At 44.9% G+C, this 19,241-nt stretch overlaps 3 protein-coding genes across 3 annotated transcripts in view; all 3 read left to right on the top strand.

Moving 5' to 3' along the window:
• The window catches only part of LOC118080166 (major histocompatibility complex class I-related protein 1-like), a 194,200-nt gene extending 177,354 nt beyond the window's left edge, over positions 1-16,846 (top strand). Inside the window, exon 7 of the mRNA XM_088664195.1 lies at positions 16,765-16,846. Coding sequence (XP_088520321.1) covers positions 16,765-16,772 — 8 coding nt within the window. The 3' untranslated portion in view covers positions 16,773-16,846. The remainder of the gene's footprint in view (positions 1-16,764) is intronic.
• LOC148687168 (vomeronasal type-2 receptor 26-like) lies at positions 412-2,172 on the top strand. The gene is made up of 2 exons (XM_088664366.1): positions 412-508; positions 1,205-2,172. Exons 1-2 carry the CDS (start codon positions 412-414, stop codon positions 2,170-2,172), a joined length of 1,065 nt encoding a protein of 354 aa, XP_088520492.1.
• On the top strand, positions 4,948-15,976 carry LOC148687167 (vomeronasal type-2 receptor 26-like). Its single transcript, XM_088664365.1, has 5 exons — positions 4,948-5,083; positions 7,734-7,951; positions 10,502-10,729; positions 12,886-13,012; positions 15,063-15,976. Exons 1-5 carry the CDS (start codon positions 4,948-4,950, stop codon positions 15,974-15,976), a joined length of 1,623 nt encoding a protein of 540 aa, XP_088520491.1.
• Positions 16,847-19,241: the final 2,395 nt, after the last annotated feature.

Below are 19,241 nucleotides of genomic sequence, written 5' to 3'. Positions count from 1 at the left end.
TCCAACGAAATTTGGAAGGGTGTTATTCCCATTTTTAAGCTTTTAAACTCCAGAACAGGCATCCTCAAACTAAGGCCTGCAGGCCGGATTCGCTCCGCCAGGGTCCTGGACCCTACCCGCCCGGGGTTGGGAGGGGAATGCGGAGCAGAGAGGCGCCCCGTGCGCCCCAGACCCCGTGCGCCCTGTCTCCCGCTCACAGCCTCCTTGCCCGCCTGTAAGTGCATCACCTGGAAAGGTCAGGCCTCCCCCCACCCACCTCCCTGCCCCGGAGGCTGGCGGTGCATAGGATGGGCCCAGCGTGAGGGCCTTCATGGCGTTGCAGCACCCCGCGTCCTCGCCCCCACCTTCTGGGGCTCCCTCCTCGCCTCCCCAGGGCCCAGTGCCAGCCCCGATCCCCCGATCTGCCACGACATGGAGTTTGTGATGCGCCAGAGGTGCTGCCCCTGCAATAAGTCAGGAGTCGTGGGGACGGGCAACACCCGGGCAGGCCGTGCCGTGGGGATCGGGGGTAAGGAGACCTGTTGGCAGGCTGGCGTGTGGGGATTTGGGGTTGGACGACAGGTGTGCAAGTTGGGTCGTGAGGATGGGTTTAAAAAGACATGGGTGCGGGCTGGGTCATGGGGATCGGTTAGAGAAGCACATGCACAGGCTGGGTCGTGGGGAAGGGGGTTAGGGAGATGTGTATAGGCTGGGTTGTGGGGATGGGGGCATGGAAGGCCAGGGGGTGAGGGAGATCCATGTGCAGGCACTAACAGGGGTGTAGGAAGATAGGGGCAGTGGGGGTGGGCCGCCCCGAGCGGTGGGCTCCAAGGGGCGCCATCGCGGGTGCCTGCCAAACCCCCAAAATGCACGTCCCCCGGAACGCATGCCATGCCCCTCCAGGAGGCGCACCCCACCCCCAGAACGAGCGCCAGCCCCACCCCCGGTGCCGGAGCATGAAGCTCCGCCACTGCACTACAAATAAAATATGTGCAGTGTGCATAGTATTCGTTCAATTTTTTTTTTCAAATCATTGTCCGGCTCCCTACAGTGCCTGAGGGACAGTGAACTGGCCCCTGTTTAAAAAGTTTGGGGACCCCTGCTCCAGACAATCAAGATCCTATCATCTATTAATTTATTACTGATGTTTCCCAATGTATCAAAAAACAGACAGTTACAGATGTAAGAGTTTTGTTAGTGATACTGAAGTCCTTCTTTTCTTCAGATGCAAAGCATTGCACCAAATGCGCAGAAGATCAGCATGCAAATCAAGCACGAGACAAATGTATCCCCAAGACTGTAACATTTCTCACTTATGAAGAACCCTTGGGGATCCTCCTGGTTTGCTTTGCCCACTTCTTCTCCTTAACCACTGGTGTTGTCCTCGGAATCTTCATTAAATACAAGGAAACTCCCATAGTCAGAGCTAACAATCGAGACTTATCCTATATCCTCCTCATCTCCCTCCTGCTTTCCTTTTTGTCCTCCTTCCTGTTCATCAGCCGGCCAAGGAAAGTGACCTGCCTTCTCCGACAAACAGCCTTCAGCATCATATTTTCATTCGCTGTCTCTTCTGTGTTGGCAAAAACCATCACTGTGGTTCTGGCTTTCTTGGCCACAAAGCCAGGGAACAAGGTGAGGAGATGGCTGGGGAAGAGTCTGGCCAACTCCATTGTCCTTTCCTGTTCCAGTATGCAAGTTGTCATCTGCACCATCTGGCTGGGAATTTCCCCACCCTTCCGAGACTCCAACACGCACTCCCAAGCTGAAGAGATCATCCTTCTATGCAATGAAGGATCTGTTGCTATGTTTTACACTGTCCTTGGCTACATGGGCTTCCTGGCGGCCATCTGCTTCACGGTGGCTTTCCTAGCTAGAAAGCTTCCAGGGTCCTTCAATGAAGCCAAGCTGATCACCTTCAGCATGCTGGTCTTCTGCAGTGTGTGGGTGTCCTTTGTGCCCACCTACCTGAGCACCAAGGGGAAATGCATGGTAGCTGTGCAGATTTTCTCTATGTTGGCCTCCAGTGCTGGGCTTCTGGGCTGCATCTTTATTCCCAAGTGCTACATTATCATACTCAGGCCTGATCTGAACACAAAAGCACACCTAACTACAAAAAGTGAACACCATTTTGTTAATGTAGACCCAGCCCTGGTTTGTGGCAGGACAATTGCAAAAGCTCCAAGCTCATAGAATCTACCGGTACTAGCTATCACTTAGTAGTAGTCATCATAAACCAATTGGCTCATATTGGAAATTTTCAGGAGTGATAAAGCCACCACAAATTTCTAGACAACTAGGACTACCCTTTTCCATGAGGATGCATTGACAACTCCTGAATCCACCCACTCATACCCCTTGGCAAGCTTTAATAAGTCAAGCAGGGGAACAGTTCAGAGATCACATGACCTAGGGTCAAGCTAATATTTTGACCCATTTCAATCAGGGATCAGAACTTGTTCGGCATGGAGTCAAAGAAGCATAAATAAAAAATAAAATTGTGAAAGGAAGTAGTAATGAATGATGAAGGTGAATGTACGGTTTGCTTCATTTCAAAAAGTCAATCTTTATTTTACGGTTTATTAATGTTTATTTGGGGGGGGGTCAGGTGATTATGTTTCTATTCTACTTAATATATGTGTTAATGTTTATATTTTGAATTAGATACGCAAGAGGCACCAAGAGCTTTTAAGTGCTTGGGGCCTCTAAAAGCCTTGATCCACTCTCATTCGGAAGCATACTGCCTATTACAGTGGAGGTCATTATCTACAGATAGCCATATTAGGAGTTTTTAAATATTTGATGTTTTACTATGTTTTTATATATACTGTAAGTCACCCTGAGTTTCTGGGGAAACCCAACCAGATGGGCAGGGTTATACAGTGGTCCCTCGACTTACGAACTTAATCCGTTCCGAATGCACATTTGTAGGTCAAAAAGTTCGTAAGTTGAAAAAGCGGTTTTTCCCATAGGAATGCATTGGGGGAAAATATTCGAAAAAATTTGTAAGTCGAGGAAACCGCATTTAAATTCGAAAGTCGAGGAAACCGCATCTAAAACTGCCAACTGTTTCCGTTCGGATGTCGAAACTTTCGGATGACAAGTAGTTCGTAAGTCGAGGGACCACTGTAAATATTAAAATTGTTGTTGTTTGGTGGCTTACAGAATTTATAAAAACATAGTAAAACATCAAACATAAAAAACCACCCGATACAGGGCTGCCTTCAGATGTCTTCTAAAAGTTATATACCCTGTTTCTCATATTTTAAGACATACCCATAAAATAAGCCATAGCAGGATTTTTAAGCATTCAAGGAATATAAGCCATACCCCGAAAATAAGACATAGTGATAGGCGCAGCAGCAATGTCGGCCACGGCAGGAGGAGGAGGGAAAAAATAAGACATCCCTTGAAAATAAGCCATAGTGTGTTTTTTTGAGGAAAAAATAAATATAAGACATGTCTTATAATATGAGAAACACGGTAGTACTTTATCTCCTTGACATCTGAAACGAGGGCGTTCCACAGGGAGGGTGCCACTACCAAGAAGGCCCTCTGCCTGGTTCCCTGTAACTTCACTTCTCGCAGTGAGGGGACTGCCAGAAGACCCTTGTAGGAGGATCTCAGTGTCTGGGCTGGACGATGGGGGTGAAGATGCTTCTTTAGGTATACTGGGCCAAAGTCATTTAGGGCTTTAAAGGTCAGCACCAACACTTTGAATTGTGCTCAGAAATGTACTGGGAGTCAGTGAAGTTCCTTTAGAATCACTATTATATGGACCTGGCGGAGATAAACAGAGCATGCACCACTCTGGTGAGACAGTTTGTGGGCAGGTAGGGTCTCAGCTGGAATACCATGTGGAGCTGGTAGACAGAGTTAACCTGTGCCTCGACGGACAGCTGTGAGTCCAAAATGACTCACCTGCGCACCTGGTCCTTCAGGCGCACCTGGTCCTTCAGGGACACAGTTTCCCCATTCAAGACCATTCAAGACAAGGGGGTCCCCCATGCTCGCCTCCATAAAACAATACTTCTGTCTTGTCAGGATTCAACTTCCATCCGTTAGCCACCATCCATCCTCCAGCCACCTCCAAATGCTCACACAGGACATTCACAGCCTTAACTGGTTCCGAATTTAAAGAGAGGTAGAGCTGGGTATCAACCTCAAACTGACGAACACACAGCCCAAACCACCTGATGATCTCTATATTCTTCTTCATGCTCAGGCTATGAACTAAAACATCAAGCTTGCTAGAGAGCCAGGCTGCTGGTGATCTAGTTGCAGGAGTTTATTGGCCAGTGATGTTACCATGGATGAATGCAAATGTATCATTGTGACATCAGTGTATCATTGTGACTCTTCGTGACCTTGTGGACCAGAGCACGCCAAGCACTCCTGTCTTCCACTGCCTCCCGCAGCTTGGTCAAACTCATGTTGGTAGCTTCGAGAACACTGTCCAACCATCTCGTCCTCCGTTGTCCCCTTCTCCTTGTGCCCTCCATCTTTCCCAACATCAGGGTCTTTTCCAGGGAGTCTTCTCTTCTCATGAGGTGGCCAAAGTATTGAAGCCTCAGGTTCACGATCTGTCCTTCCAGTGAGCACCCAGGGTTGATTTCCTTCAGAATGGAGAGGTTAAATCTTCTTGCAGTCCATGGGACTCTCAAGAGTCTCCTCCAGCACCATCATTCAAAAGCATTGATTCTTCGGCGATCAGCCTTCTTTATGGTCCAGCTCTCACTTCCATACATCACTACTGGGAAAACCATAGCTTTAACTATATGGACCTTTGTCGGCAAGGTGATGTCTCTATTTATGTTCATAAATATACAAGGCAAACACATAGATAAGTATATAAGCCACATGTTAGAAATAGTAGAGGAGAACAACCAGGGGCGTTGCTAGCCGCCCCGTTACCCGGGGCGGCAAACGCAGAGGCACCCCTGGGGCGGGGCAGCGCTCCGCAGCATCATGACGTCACAACGCATTTTTCGTTATTTCATGACGCTCTCCTTCGGTGGAATTGAGGGGCGGGCCAGCGAGGGCGTCCCAAGAAGCGTCGCCTCACTGGCCCACCCCTCAACTCCACCCAGGGAGAGTGGGCGCAGTCAGTCCGATCAGGTGTCGCTGGTGTGCAGCGGATCCACGGAGCACCTCTCGTGCTCAGCGGCCCATTAAGGGGTACCGCGGGAGAGCGGCACCCTGTAAGTGGCCGCCGAGCGCAATCGGAACACCGTGGAGCCGCCGCACACTACACAAGTCTGTCACCATGACACCCCTCACTCAGGCTGTCACCCGGGGCTTAACGCCCCCCCCCCTCGAATTGACCTCAAATAGATCTCTGCAGGGAGGAAGGAAATGGGAGAAGCTGTCCTTTGACAGTTGGGGCTTATACCTCCCCTTTCAAATACAGTCTGGCAAGTATCTGTGAAGTTGAGCACACTATGCATAAGAGATTCAAGCATTTGCCATCTCAAAGGAATGGCCAGGGTACCCAGAAAATGCAATCGAGAAAGGCAATAAAGGGTTCAGGGTTCTCCCTCCCTCCTGCGTGTGGTGAGTGGAGACCTTGTTGCAACAGTTTATTTCCTTTAATAAATATCAGGCTTACTAGCCGCCTTGCTTTCAATATACTCTGGTAGGCCTCTGGACTCTATAGAGGTTCTGGAATATCCCATAAGGGAAAGAGACCAGTTTATAAACTTGGATCATGTCCTGCCTTACAAGTCTTGGTCCATCATAACTGTTCTGTAGTTTCTGGGATATTACTGAAGTTGAAGTTTCCTCAAGTTTAGCAGGGCCCAAATTGGCAGCCCCATCTGTGAGTTCTCACAAACATGCTTTGCTCTCACTCTGCCCCTGCCCATTGAGTCACACACAGATGCCAGGGAGGTGGAGATTCTGAACATTATAATTATCAAAATCATGGTGATTTATTTATCTAGTCCAGGGATTTCACCAGTGATGGCCTTTGAGTCCAAAAATAAAATAAATATCATAATCACAGGCAGGGTGAGGTAATTTATTGTCACAAGCCTGAAAAAAAGAACTGGGATATAACTATCTGAAGCCTGGCCTGAGAGATTTGGGGTAGGTAGAGCTGCTTTCTGTGGGAGATTTCCTTTGTCTACCTTTGATTGAAGCTATTTTAGGAGACCAGGTGTACTACTAATGTCCCTGCTGTCACAAGAGTGTATGACTCTTGCAGGCATAGCCAGAATGATATTACTTCTGCTGCTATTTCTGCTGCTAATGCCCCATGGAGTCAGTGGGATGCTGAAAGCAAAATGTCCATTAAATCGGGAAGAGAATCATGATCCATTGAATTATTACAGGCCAGGAGACCACCTCATTAGTGGGGTCATATATCAAAGTCGTGTTGTAATAAACAAACCTGACTTTTTCCAGCACCCCAGAAACCCTGTTATGTTGTAAGTGACTGTATCTTACCCACCCTGCATTCACAATCACTGCTGTGTGCAAGAGATAGCACCTGTTTTCTGGCCATCCCTGGTAAACCCTTCTCCCTCCTTTGCCCATCTATTGACTTTGAAAGAAGGTTTGGTTATTGAGAGGCAGCATCTAAGTGCCTCTTGGCCTCTTGGTATCCTGCAAACTGGGAGGTTGATTCTAAACACTTTATTTTGGGGGGCTTCAGTTTAATTAATACAAAGGCAGCATCTAGGGAACAGCTGATCATCTCTTCTCCTGCTTCTTGGGTGTGTTGTCAAACTTCTGCAACTTGTTCAGGTCCTGTTGAATCGAATTGTTGGCCCGAGTTGGGAATGAATTGGACAATATTTTAACTGTCAATTGCTCCATTTGTGGGGTGCTGCTAAATGCAGGGTTTTCTCTGCAAAACATTTGCCAAACTTTAGTGCTGGTTGAAGTGAATCAGACTACAGTACATTTGGTTTTTGGGTGTTAACTAGAAACCCCGGTTTGATGTATGAATTACTTGGTTTGTGGGGAGAAGAAGTGGCTTCAAGAAAGGCTAGCTAAGGGGGCTGGGGAAATTGTTGGAACAACTTCACAAGTCCCGTTGAGTTTGGGAACAGGTGCTACTCATCATGAACTCCTTAATCTTGACCTTCTTCTCAGCCATGATTTAATGTTGCTACGGAAGGTAAACGGCGTTTCTGTGCGCTGCTCTGGTTTTGCTAGAAGCGGCTTAGTCATGGTGGCCACATGTCCTGGAAAAACTGTCTGCGGACAAACGTCGGCTCTCTTGGCCAGTAAAGTGAGATGAGCGTCGCAACCCCAGAGTCGTTCGCGACTGGACTTAACTGTCAGGGGTCCTTTACCTTTACTGTTGGAAAACAGCAAAAGCATTTCCTCCTTCTGTGCATGGGATACGTAAAACCACACAAGGCCACTGCTTGTCTAGCAACCGAACCAGCAGTTGTTTGAAGCCACTATGTCTATGATAACTCTGCCTATGAAACCTGAGAGATTTTGTTTCCTGTCCTCTCTGGACAAAATATCTGCTATTTTTTTCTCTCTCTACCCCCCCCCTCTCATCTTGTCAATAGTTCCTGTCAAGTCTCTGAGCTCCAGAAACTGTAAGTTATCATTCAAATCAAATTCACCCATGCTGCAAGTTCTCCTAAAAACTATTTATTTCCTTGTTGGAGCACATGGACAAGTTTATACTCCTTCAAGTGGACGGTTGAAACAATGGTTTGTTTATTCATTTATTTGCAGTCCAACATTAGAGGACCCTTCTTTCTTCCTGTCCCCGTTATTTGCCATTCAAGAGATCAACCAGAATCCTCAGCTTTTACCCAATGTCACCCTGGGCTACAACATCTATGAGGCTGCTTTTGATGTCAGAACAGCGGCTGATGCCATGCTAGACAGCATTCCAAGCTACAGCTGTGGAAGACAGAGTAATGTTATAGCTGTTTTTGAAGCAACTACTTCTGAAATTGGCAGCCAGATTTCAAGCATGTTGGGCATCTACAAAATGCCCCAGGTAGGTCTTTGGAGGGGATTGGAGACCAGCTATGTTTCCTTCCTCTTTTCTATATCTCCACCAGTGTTGAAAAATGCCTTCACCCCTCCAGAGGTTTCTGAACTGCCAAGCTATCCATTCCTGGCCATTCACCATCCTTGTGGGGATTGATGGGAGTTGTAGTTCAGCAACATCCCGAGGGCCAAATTTTCCCAATCCCTGCTCTCCAAGACTTCTTCTTTCTTCTTTCTTCAGACCAGTGGTTGTCTCTAGAAGCTAAATGAGCATGGAGATTAAGTTTCATGCACTCCTGCACACCATGTCACTGCTTAGCTTCTGCCTCTGCCTCTCCTTCTGTGAAGTTGCCCATTGTGATTCTAGGAGGGGGTTGGAATGCCATGACCCCTGAAAGCCCCAGATGCCCTATTCTGCCTCAATATTCATTGGCGCCACTTCCATCTCTGTGAGCTATAGATTCTCCAACGGGAGGCATGAAATGCTTCCCAGAAGCAACTGGCTAGCCACTGTGAGAACAGGATACTGGATTAGATGTTACATGATCATTGGCCTTGTCATGTGACAGGGCCTTTCTTTTGTATTCCTGAAAACAAGACACCAATCCTTTTCTTACTAGATCAGTTTGGGCTCTACTGCATATGAAATCAAGGCAAAAAAACAGTTTCCTTTTATCTACCGGATGGTCCCAAAAGAAAAACCCCAGTACAGGGGGATTGTCAAGTTGCTGCTGCATTTTGGATGGACGTGGGTTGGTCTCTTTGTTCCAGACGATGACAATGGAGAAAGGTTCCTGAGTGCCATCAAACCTCTTCTGCTCCACAGTGAGATTTGTGTTGCTTTCTTGGAAATAATTCCTTTTTTCATCCAGATGATGTCATCCTTACGTTGTAAACGATCTCTCCTGAGACAAGTCAAGGTTTTCATTTCCTATGGAGACTCTGAACACGGAAGTTTTATAATCACATACGTACAAGGCTTTGAGGAAGTGAAGAGATCTCAGGGAATAGTCTGGATCACAACGGATGTTCTGGACATTGATGAGATTTTGTTTTGTGGTTTTCCTTACAACACGCCTGGCCAAGGTGCTTTGTCCTTTGTAAGGAATACACCAAGACAGACAGAATGTCGATTCTATACTCGGCTTTTATACAAATCTGAACCGTTTTGTCAGAGAGCATTTTCTTGTTCGTGTTCAAACAATGTGGTTTCTATGGAGGGTTGGACAAGATGCACAGAACAACTGGGAACTTTGTCCCAGGAGAAGATTGAGGCAATCTGGTCTCACGATCGCTACAGCACTTACTACGGGATCCAACTTGTTGCTCAGGCTTTAAATGCTGCATATTCATCCAGATCAAAATGGAGGTTAATGGCGGGTAGAGGAGAAAGATTAGAACGTCAAAGGTTGCAGCCATGGCAGTTCTGTCCTCTCCCCTTTTTTGCAAATAATTTGTCCATCTCTGGAATCTTAATTGGAGTTTATATTTTTGTAGTTTATCTCATTGCGATTGTCTTTAGTTGGACATCTTGAGAATTTTTTGATATCGTTCATCTATCTTTATAGCTGTACTATAGGTGGCGCTGTGGTTAAACCACTGAGCCTAGGGCTTGCCGATCAGAAGGTCGGCGGTTTGAATCCCTGTGACGGGGTGAGCTCCCGTTGCTTGGTCCCAGCTCCTGCCAACCTAGCAGTTCGAAAGCACGTCAAAATGCAAGTAGATAAATAGGAACCGCTACAGCGGGAAGGTAAACGGCGGTTCCATGTGCTGCTCTGGTTTGCCAGAAGCGGCTTTGTCATCCTGGCCACATGACCTGGAAGCTATACGCCGGCTCCCTCAGCCAATAATGCGAGATGAGCGCGCAACCCCAGAGTCGGTCACGACTGGACCTAATGGTCAGGGGTCCCTTTACCTTATAAACTAATTAATAAAGAAAAGTATGGGGACATAGGATATTATAAATAGTTAAGGAGCATTCACTCACATTAATATATATTTTCATAAAATGTATATATCGCTTGAATGATGAAAAAACAGTTTACAAAACAGTTACAATAATAAAATTAGTAGAAATAAATTTAAAACGCTAATTTGAACCCTATATTTGAAACCAATAGAAAGTTGAAATCAAAATAGGATAGATTAAAGCAAATTAAAACACATGCAAGCTTTCTAGAGTTTCAAAGCGCTTTCCTGGCCGTGTCCTCAATATATATTTATTTGGGTCTTATCCCCAAGAGGATTAAAAATCTGATAAAGGACCTGTTATACTGGCCCAAAAGTCATCAAATATAGCTGACACAAATTCCCTTCAAATTAGTAAGAGGTCTGGAACCTTCCTCAATTGTCAAAGGAAAACAAGACTACATCCCACAAAATATTCAAGCTCATGAACAGATTTGATATATCAGATGTCCAGGAAACATCCTTCAATTGTTTTGCAATTATATAGTTTCCTATCATCTGCAATGGAGTTTGCATATAAGCCTGCAGCTCTCACATGCAACCCTGATACCATGTTTTCTAAATGCTGGTGTTTTTTCTGCCGTTCTAGCTTCACACTTTCTTAGAAGAAATCCAGTTTTCTAATTCATCCATAGGAGGGATGTATTTTGATAAGAATGGGGAGCTGACTGCCAACTTTGATATCTGGAACTGGGTCGTGTTTCCCAATAAATCTCACAGCAGAATGAAGGTTGGGAAAATCGAGGAACAGGCATCCTCCGACATAAAATTCACCATTAATCCGGAAGCCATTGTGTGGCCTGGGAACTTCAGCGAGGTGATTTAATTTATTTATTTCTTGCATTTATACCCTGTCCGGATTCATGCCCCAAAAAACTCCGGGGGAATGCCTGTGCAGTTGTTAGCAGAGTAGCATCTCCAAGAAGGGACATGATTCCAGGGAGGACTCAGGATGCAGCAGATCAATTTGTAAAAGTTTTCTGAGCCAATAATAAGCTTGACAGTTCAATAGCAGACCCCTGGAAGGGCAATCTCTTAATAATTGATTTACTGTTATATTTTACTGCCACTCAATTAATAAGAGATTGCCCTTAAAATGTACAATATACTTTAAGTTAATCAATTCAGATTGAGAGATTGAAGGAACTTCAGAGAGAGAGAGAGTAAAAGTAAGAATAACATGTGACCATGTTGGACTGCATTTATAGGCAGTTCGGGGGGCAGTTTGACCTGGAAACACAGAGCTCATTCCAGATGCATGTCTGTCTCCATGAAAACCTTGGAAACCTTGGAAACCTTCCAAACACACTAGAAGGTTCCAGAACACTTCCGTTAGTTTCTGTTTGCTTCGCTTTACGAGAGCCAGAGTGGTGTAGTGGTTAAGAATGGTAGACTCGAAATCTGGTGAATCAGGTTCATGTCTCTGCTCCTCCACATGCAGCTGCTGGGTGACATGGGGCTAGTCACACTTCTCCGAAGTCTCTCAGCCTCACTCACCTCACAGAGTGTTTGTTGTGGGGGAGGAAGGGAAAGGAGAATGTTAGCCACTGTGAGACTCCTTCGGGTAGTGATAAAGCAGGATATCAAATCCAAACTACTACTACTACTACTACTCCCCTTCTCCTTCACCTTCTCCTTCTCTCCTTCTCCTTTTCTTCTTCTTCTTCTTCTTCTTCTTCTTCTTCTTCTTCTTCTTCTTCTTCTTCTTCTTCTTCTTCTCCTTCTCCTTCTCCTTCTCCTTCTCCTTCTCCCTCTTCTTCTTCTTCTTCTTCTTCTTCTTCTTCTTCTTCTTCTTCTTCTTCTTCTTCTTCTTCTTCTTCTTCTTCTTCTCTTTCTTCAAGCTTCAGTGGCTTCTTTCAGCTTCTATAGCTTTCGTACCTCAGAAATGCCTTTATACCTGATATATCCCACCTTTTCTCTATAGAGTTCAAAATGCTATATATGGTTTGTTGCCTCTTTGTTTTATTCCCACAACAACCCTGTGAAGTAGGACATATTCAGAGGAAGTGAACGGCCCAAGGTCACCCAGGCAGCTTCATGGCTGAGTGGCAATTGGAACCTGGGTCTCCTGGGGTCTTGTCCAGCCCTCTAACCCCTACACCACACAGGCTAAAGTTCCCTTGCTAAATTTGGATAATTTCCCAATAAGGGCCCCTTTTATATTATCCCTAAGCTGGCCATTCCCAGGAAGACTGCCACTTCCCAGATGTGTACATCTCTGCTGTTTTCCTTGCTTTCTCTGTTTTGCATAGCAATTCAGTTGGAGAGGAGCAAAGAGTGGAGAGGCTGTCCTTACACTTTCCCTTTTTCATCCACTCAGAGGGAGAGATGACTGCATCAATGGGCCCAAAGTTGACAGTGGGGCCACAGCTGTCATGTGGGCTTTAACAGCTGCCCAATAATGCTGACTGCTTATAAAAAGACAAAAACATATACCCTGTTTCTCCTATTTTAAGACGTAGTCATAAAATAAGCCATAGGAGGATTTTTAAGCATTCAAGGAATATAAGCCATACCCCGAAAATAAGACATAGTGATAGGCACAGCAGCAATACCGGCCATGGCAGGAGGAGGATGAAAAATATAAGACATCCCCTGAAAATAAGCCATAGTGTGTTTTTTTGAGAAAAAATAAATATGACGGTGTCTTATTTTCCGAGAAACACGGTATCATAGCAGCAAACAGGAACAATAAATCCCACACAGTTTTAAAGGCAATAGAGAGTTTCATTAGTTGACCTTTTCTAAATCCCTTTATCCTTTTTAAAGATGAAACTTTATGGCAGAAACAAGATGACCTCTGCACAGTCCTACAAAATTTGAAAGGGTCTCATTCCCATTTTTAAGCTTTCTAACCTGGCATCAGTATTCTGAAAATGATTTTTATTTGAGCACTTTCTTCAGTCAGGGCCTTCAGATGATGTCTGCTATTTATGTTGATCTCCTTTGATGCCCTTTCTCCTTATTTTGTAGGTCGTGCCTCGTTCAAGATGCACCGAAACCTGTCGCCCTGGATATGCCAGAGTGACTAAAGAAGGAGAGCCTGTTTGCTGCTATGATTGTGCTCCTTGTGCAGAAGGGACCATCTCCATTCAGGAAGGTGGGTGACTCCAGAGGAAAGGGAAAGGACATGTAGTCCACAGCCCTGTTCTCACAGTGTTGAACCAGGTCTTAGTATATGGTCCTTTCAAGAGGGTCTTGTTCCCCATAGCAGTGCAGCACTCAACTGCAAGGCATCTCTCCCTGCCAGCCTTCAGCCAGCCCGTCCAAGATGGGGCTCTCCTTCACTGCTTTCTTCTTCCCAGCACACCTTGCTAAGGACTGTCTTTTCCTGACACTTCAAATGCACACTCCATCACCATGGCAACCTTTTTTCTGCCCAGGCAAAATAATCTTCTGTTCAATACTCCAAATAATTTTTTAAAAAACTACCATTTATTAATTTCTAGGATTTATTAATTTCCATGTCCAACATTCCCCCCCCAAAAAAAAAAAATCCGTGGAGTTGGACTAGATAACGTTTGGTTCCCTTCCAACTCTAAGATTCTAAGATTATAAGAGTCTGTTACACCACATTCATAAGTCAGGGCTTTCTTCCAGATCCCCACACTATCTAAAATTAGAGGAGTACGGACGGAAATGAATTCATTTGGCTGTGGCACCCTGCTCACAGAATGCCCCTCCCCAGGGACAGTCACCTACAGCCAGCAGTAAGGTCATTCCAGCACCATGTGATTTGTGGATTTCATTTTGATTGTGGGTTTACACGTTCTCTCGAATGAGGATGCTGTGGTTCAGTATTTTCCTTTCATTGAGGTCCTGAGATTGAAATTGTATTACAGTGGTACCTCTACTTACGAATAGTTCTACTTACGAATGTTTCTACTTACGAACGGCGCTCCATCCACCATCTTGGATGTGGTTTAGATAGGATTTTTTCTACTTACGAATTTTTTCTCCCAATGCATTCCTATGGGATTCGACTTACAAATTTTATTGACTTACGAATATGCGTTCAGAACGCATTAAATTCGTAAGTAGAGGTACCACTGTACAGTCATACCATGGATCTCAAATGCCTTGGCTGCTGAACAAATCGGATCCCGAACGATTGAAACCTGTATGTGAATGCTCTGGTTTTTGAAAGGTTTGGGGGGTCAAATGGACTCCCGCAACACATTCTGTTTGAGATCAAGGTACAATTGTACAGTATTCCCGTTTGTACATTAATTTGATATCTTTAACACATTCACTGATAAATAAATAAACCATTCATTCAGTTATTTCGGTGAAGATTTTAACGGCATTTCTCAACTTTCAAGGCTTCTGTAATTTCAGTTAACACAATACATTTCAGTTCAAAGCAACTACTTTGGAAAACCTTCCCTGTATACACTGTGGAGGGAAAGGGGAGAGATCAGCAGGCAGACCGCACCATGCTCTGCATCCCTTTTCTGGGTTAAATCATGCTCTCCACAGGACCTGGACCTGGAGGAGAAGAGGGCAGAGGTTACAGAAAGAACTGTGAGATCAGCAGTTTGTCAGAACCTTCCTCTTTGTCAGATTTTTGTGGGAGAGCTGTGGGTTTGTTTATGATCTTGGTGAGAGCACGGAGTCTGTGAGGTGAGGTGCGGCAGAAGGACAAGGAATGATATTAGTTTCTACATATATTGTAATCTTGTATTAGGGTAACATTTTTATAAATAACTGATTATTGCTTAAGTTGCCTGCTGTTGCTTTAGTTTTCTGTGCACACCTTAGAGATACTTTCCATGCTAAGTGTACGGTAATAGAATTGGAACAAAAATAATAATCAATGAATGAAATAAAACAGAACATGTGTAAACTTTCCTTATAGAAGGAGAACACTCTGTAATCTGTTCTCATACTCTGACATTTAGGGGTTCCTAAGAAGTAAATTTGATGATGCCTACGTCAGAGTAAAATGCTCAAAAATGGCTTCAGCATGCCATTTTCAGTCTGTGTACGATTTAGGGCTCTTCAAGTAAATCCCGTCCACAGCCAGGGAAATGTCCTTCTCTGATTTCCTGACCTCTTCCACATCGGTATATTGTCCCACTGTGTTGGAATACACACAGTTACAGATGTAAGAGTTTTGTTAGTGATACTGAAGTCCTTCTTTTCTTCAGATGCAAAGCATTGCACCAAATGCGCAGAAGATCAGCATGCAAATCAAGCACGAGACAAATGTATCCCCAAGACTGTAACATTTCTCACTTATGAAGAACCCTTGGGGATCCTCCTGGTTTGCTTTGCCCACTTCTTCTCCTTAACCACTGGTGTTGTCCTCGGAATCTTCATTAAATACAAGGAAACTCCCATAGTCAAAGCTAACAATCGAGATTTATCCTATATCCTCCTCATCTCCCTCCTGCTTTCCTTTTTGTCCTCCTTCCTGTTCATCGGCCGGCCAAGGAAAGTGACCTGCCTTCTCCGACAAACAGCCTTCAGCATCATATTTTCATTTGCTGTCTCTTCTGTGTTGGCAAAAACCATCACTGTGGTGCTGGCCTTCTTGGCCACAAAGCCAGGGAACAAGGCGAGGAGATGGCTGGGGAAGAGTCTGGCCAACTCCATTGTCCTTTCATGTTCCGGTATGCAAGTTGTCATCTGCACTATCTGGCTGGGAATCTCTCCACCCTTCCCAGACTCCGACATGCACTCCCAAGCTGGAGAGATCATCCTTCTATGCAATGAAGGATCTGTTGTTATGTTTTACACTGTCCTTGGCTACATGGGCTTCCTGTCGGCCATCTGCTTCACGGTGGCTTTCCAAGCTAGAAAGCTTCCAGGGTCCTTCAATGAAGCCAAGCTGATCACCTTCAGCATGCTGGTCTTCTGCAGTGTGTGGGTGTCCTTTGTGCCCACTTACCTGAGCACCAAGGGGAAGTACATGGTAGCTGTGCAGATCTTCTCTATGTTGGCCTCTAGTGCTGGACTTCTGGGCTGCATCTTTATTCCCAAGTGCTACATTATCATACACAGGCCTGATCTGAACACAAAAGCACACCTAACTACAAAAAGTGAAGTTGGTAGAGTCTGATATTTAGCTTCTTTGAAGAGTCTTTGCAAAACACCATTTTGTTAAGGTAGACCCGGCCCTGGTTTCTGGCAGGACAATTGCAAAAGCTCCAAGCTCATAGAATGTATGTTCGCAAATGTTCTGCCACAATCCTCTCCATCATCTACACTTCCCAAACAACCGGTACTAGCTATCACTTAGTAGTAGTCATCATAAACCAATTGGCTCATATTGGAAATTTTCAGGAGTGATAAAGCCACCACAAATTTCAAGACACCTAGGACTACCCTTTTCCATGAATATGCATTGACAACTCCTCAATCCACCCACTCATACCCCTTGGCAAGCTTTAATAAGTCAAGCAGGGGAACAGTTGAGAGATCACATGACCTAGGGTCAAGCTAATATTTTGACTCATTTCAATCTGGGATCAGAACTTGTTCGGCATGGAGTCAAAGAAGCATAAATAAAAAATAAAATTGTGAAGGGAAGTAGTAATGAATGATGAAAGTGAATGTAGGGTTTGCTTCATTTCAAAAAATCAATCTTTATTTTACGGTTTATTAATGTTTATTGGGGGGGTCAGGTGATGATGTTTCTATTCTACTTAATATATGTGTTAATGTTTATATTTTGAATTAGATACGCAAGAGGCACCAAGAGCTTTTAAGTGCTCGGGGCCTCTAAAAGCCTTGATCCACTCTCATTCGGAAGCATACTGCCTATTACAGTGGAGGTCATTCTCTACAGATAGCCATATCCTCCAGGAATTCTCTTTTAAAACCTTTCAAGTTGATGGCCATCACTAGAATCATAGAATCATAGAGTTGGAAGAGACCACAAGGGCCATCCAGTCCAACCCCCTGCCAAGCAGGAAACACCATCAAAGCATTCCTGGCAGATGGCTGTCAAGCCTCCGCTTAAAGACTTCCAAAGGAGACTCCACCACACTCCTTGGCAGAAAATTCCACTGTCAAACAGGTCTTACTGTCAGGAAGTTCTTCCTAATGTTGAGGTGGAATCTTCATTATTGTAGCTTGAATCCATTACTCCATGTCCGCTTCTCTGGAGCAGCAGAAAACAACCTTTCACCCTCTTCTATATGACATCCTTTTATAAATTTGAACATGGTTATCATATCACCCCTTAACCTTCTCTTCTCCAGGCTAAACATACCCAGCTCCCTAACTTGTTCCTCATAAGGCATTGTTTCCAGGTCTTTGATCATTTTGGTTGCCCTCCTCTGGACACGTTCCAGCTTGTCAGTATCCTTCTTGAACTGTGGTGCCCAGAACTGGACACAGTATTCCAGGTGAGGTCTTGAAGGGAAGGATTTGCTAATTGAATTATTGAGCTAGATCTGATCCTATAGTTTGCATTGCTTGCATTATATGAATTTGACTGCATGGTTGTAGCCCTGGGATGTCTTGCTTAAAATGCTTTCCTCTTTGCCTCTTTGCCTCTATGCCTCTGTGTGCCAAAGGGGAAGCCAGGCAGAATGCTAATGAGCTGGCCCTGTCTGGAACACAGAAGGGCTTATCAGCTGCTATGCCTGATGCGTAGTCTTACTCAAGGCTGCTGGAAGTTGCTAGCTTGACGCGTAAACTGAAGGCTAAAGGCTTTGATGAGCCAGCATGTGTTTACGCACAAAACCGGACACAGGAAGATCCTTTTATGTACTTATGACCCCCCTTGCATGCGTGACCCCCTTGCATGCGCACATTTACAGAGGAGGGGGGAAGGGACCAAGAAGTGTATAAGAAGCTTTGCAATTTGTGTTTCTGTACTCCTGTCGTGAGCTTGACCACCAGGAGTCTCTTAAATTTAAGAATTAAATTCTTTCTCTGGATTCAAACCCCCCAGTGTCATTATTGGCTATCTCTGTCCTGCCTGGGTGCAACTTAAGGACCCTTAGATAAGGCTACATTTTTGGTGCATTGGCCGGGAAGAATGAGAACTCTCCCTCCCCCTTTTTGAGGGAGAGGGGGAGATCTCCCAGCGTTCCCCAGGCAAGTGACAGAGATCCGGGCATCGCCCAGCAAGAGCAGATGCCCATGGCGATGAGAGAAAGACGGCGGCTGCAAAGGGGGGAAGAAGGCGATAGAGCGCCAATAGGGAAGAAGGCGATAGAGTGCCAATAGGTAAGTGAGGGACTTGATCACTCCCTATCAAGGTGATAGCGCGCCAAATTCGGCCGTGTGGCGTAAGTGTCCACCGAATCAGAAAGAAGGCGATAGAATGCCGAATCAGAAAGAAGGCGATAGAGTGCCGAATCAGAAAGAAGGTGATAGCGCCAATTGATCTTGGGAAAAGGGGGGTAGTAATTAGGCAATTGAATGGATGTATGTGTACTGGGATATTCCTGTGAGTGTGAGTGTGCTTGGGAAAAACAAGAGGTGGGATCTCTTTTGATATGGAAAAAGGTGAACAGTGCTTTTTAAGGGTGTTAAAAGGTGTTTCTGAGGTGTTTCTGAGGTGCCTATGTAAAAGGATGTGACAATGTTTAAAAGGTTGTGAATTTAATGCCTGATGGAATGAGTGTATGAAGAGCGTATGAATGAAGCAGAATTGGCTAAGAGATGTGAAATTGATGGGTGTATGCAATGGCCAAGGTGTGAAACTGGATCCAGAGGTTTGAAATTCTGCTGAATAATGTGCATTTGGCTGAATAATGAAGATAATGTGAATAATGAATAATGTGCATTAATTTGTGTATTGCCCATGGAGCAGAAAATGTGTTTTAAGGTGAAATTGTGAATTGTGATTAAGAATATTTCTGTGTCCTGTCCTTCATACAGATTTCCGTGTTCTATGTCTATGCTATGCACTGATAATTTGTATTGGATGTGTGAATTCACAAGGGATAAAGGGTCTATTTGCTAAGGGGTTCAGTGTATCAGGAGGCAAATTGTAAAAGCCAAGCCTCAGAAGTTTTTTTTTATCCCCCTTCTGCAGTAGTTAGCTTGGAGAGTTTTTTTTCTTTGTCATTGCACACCCCCCCCCCATGTGTTAGGAGGCAGATCATAAAAAGTCAAGCCTGAGATTTAAAGAGCCTTTTTTTCCCCTTCTGCAGTAATCAGTTTGGCTGCTCCCCCCCCCCCCCCGATGTTTGTTTTGTCTGTCTCAAGACAGCCTTCAGTGATTTTACATCCCAGGAGTGTAAAAAGCCATGTTTGCAAAGTATTGGAGTTTATAGAAAAGATAGAGAGTCTGAGGACCCCCCCCCCCAAAAAAAGTTTTGAGCAGTGCCTGAAATGACAAGGGCTTGGGTTTTGTTTTTTCCTGG

This window comes from Zootoca vivipara, chromosome 2 (genome assembly GCF_965207765.1).
Source record: "Zootoca vivipara chromosome 2, rZooViv2.hap1.1, whole genome shotgun sequence".
Taxonomy (NCBI): domain Eukaryota; kingdom Metazoa; phylum Chordata; class Lepidosauria; order Squamata; family Lacertidae; genus Zootoca; species Zootoca vivipara.
Note: the sequence above shows the minus strand (reverse complement) of the source record. Positions and strands in the feature narration are given on the sequence as shown.

Coding starts and splice junctions, on each gene's coding strand:
- LOC148687167 (XM_088664365.1), top strand. CDS start 4,948: ATGACGTCACAACGCATTTTTCGTTATTTCATGACGCTCTCCTTCGGT. Junction 5,084..7,733: donor ACCCAGGGAGAGTGGGCGCA/GTCAGTCCGATC, acceptor TTGCCATTCAAG/AGATCAACCAGAATCCTCAG. Junction 7,952..10,501: donor GCATCTACAAAATGCCCCAG/GTAGGTCTTTGG, acceptor CTGCCGTTCTAG/CTTCACACTTTCTTAGAAGA.
- LOC148687168 (XM_088664366.1), top strand. CDS start 412: ATGGAGTTTGTGATGCGCCAGAGGTGCTGCCCCTGCAATAAGTCAGGA. Junction 509..1,204: donor CCGTGCCGTGGGGATCGGGG/GTAAGGAGACCT, acceptor TCTTTTCTTCAG/ATGCAAAGCATTGCACCAAA.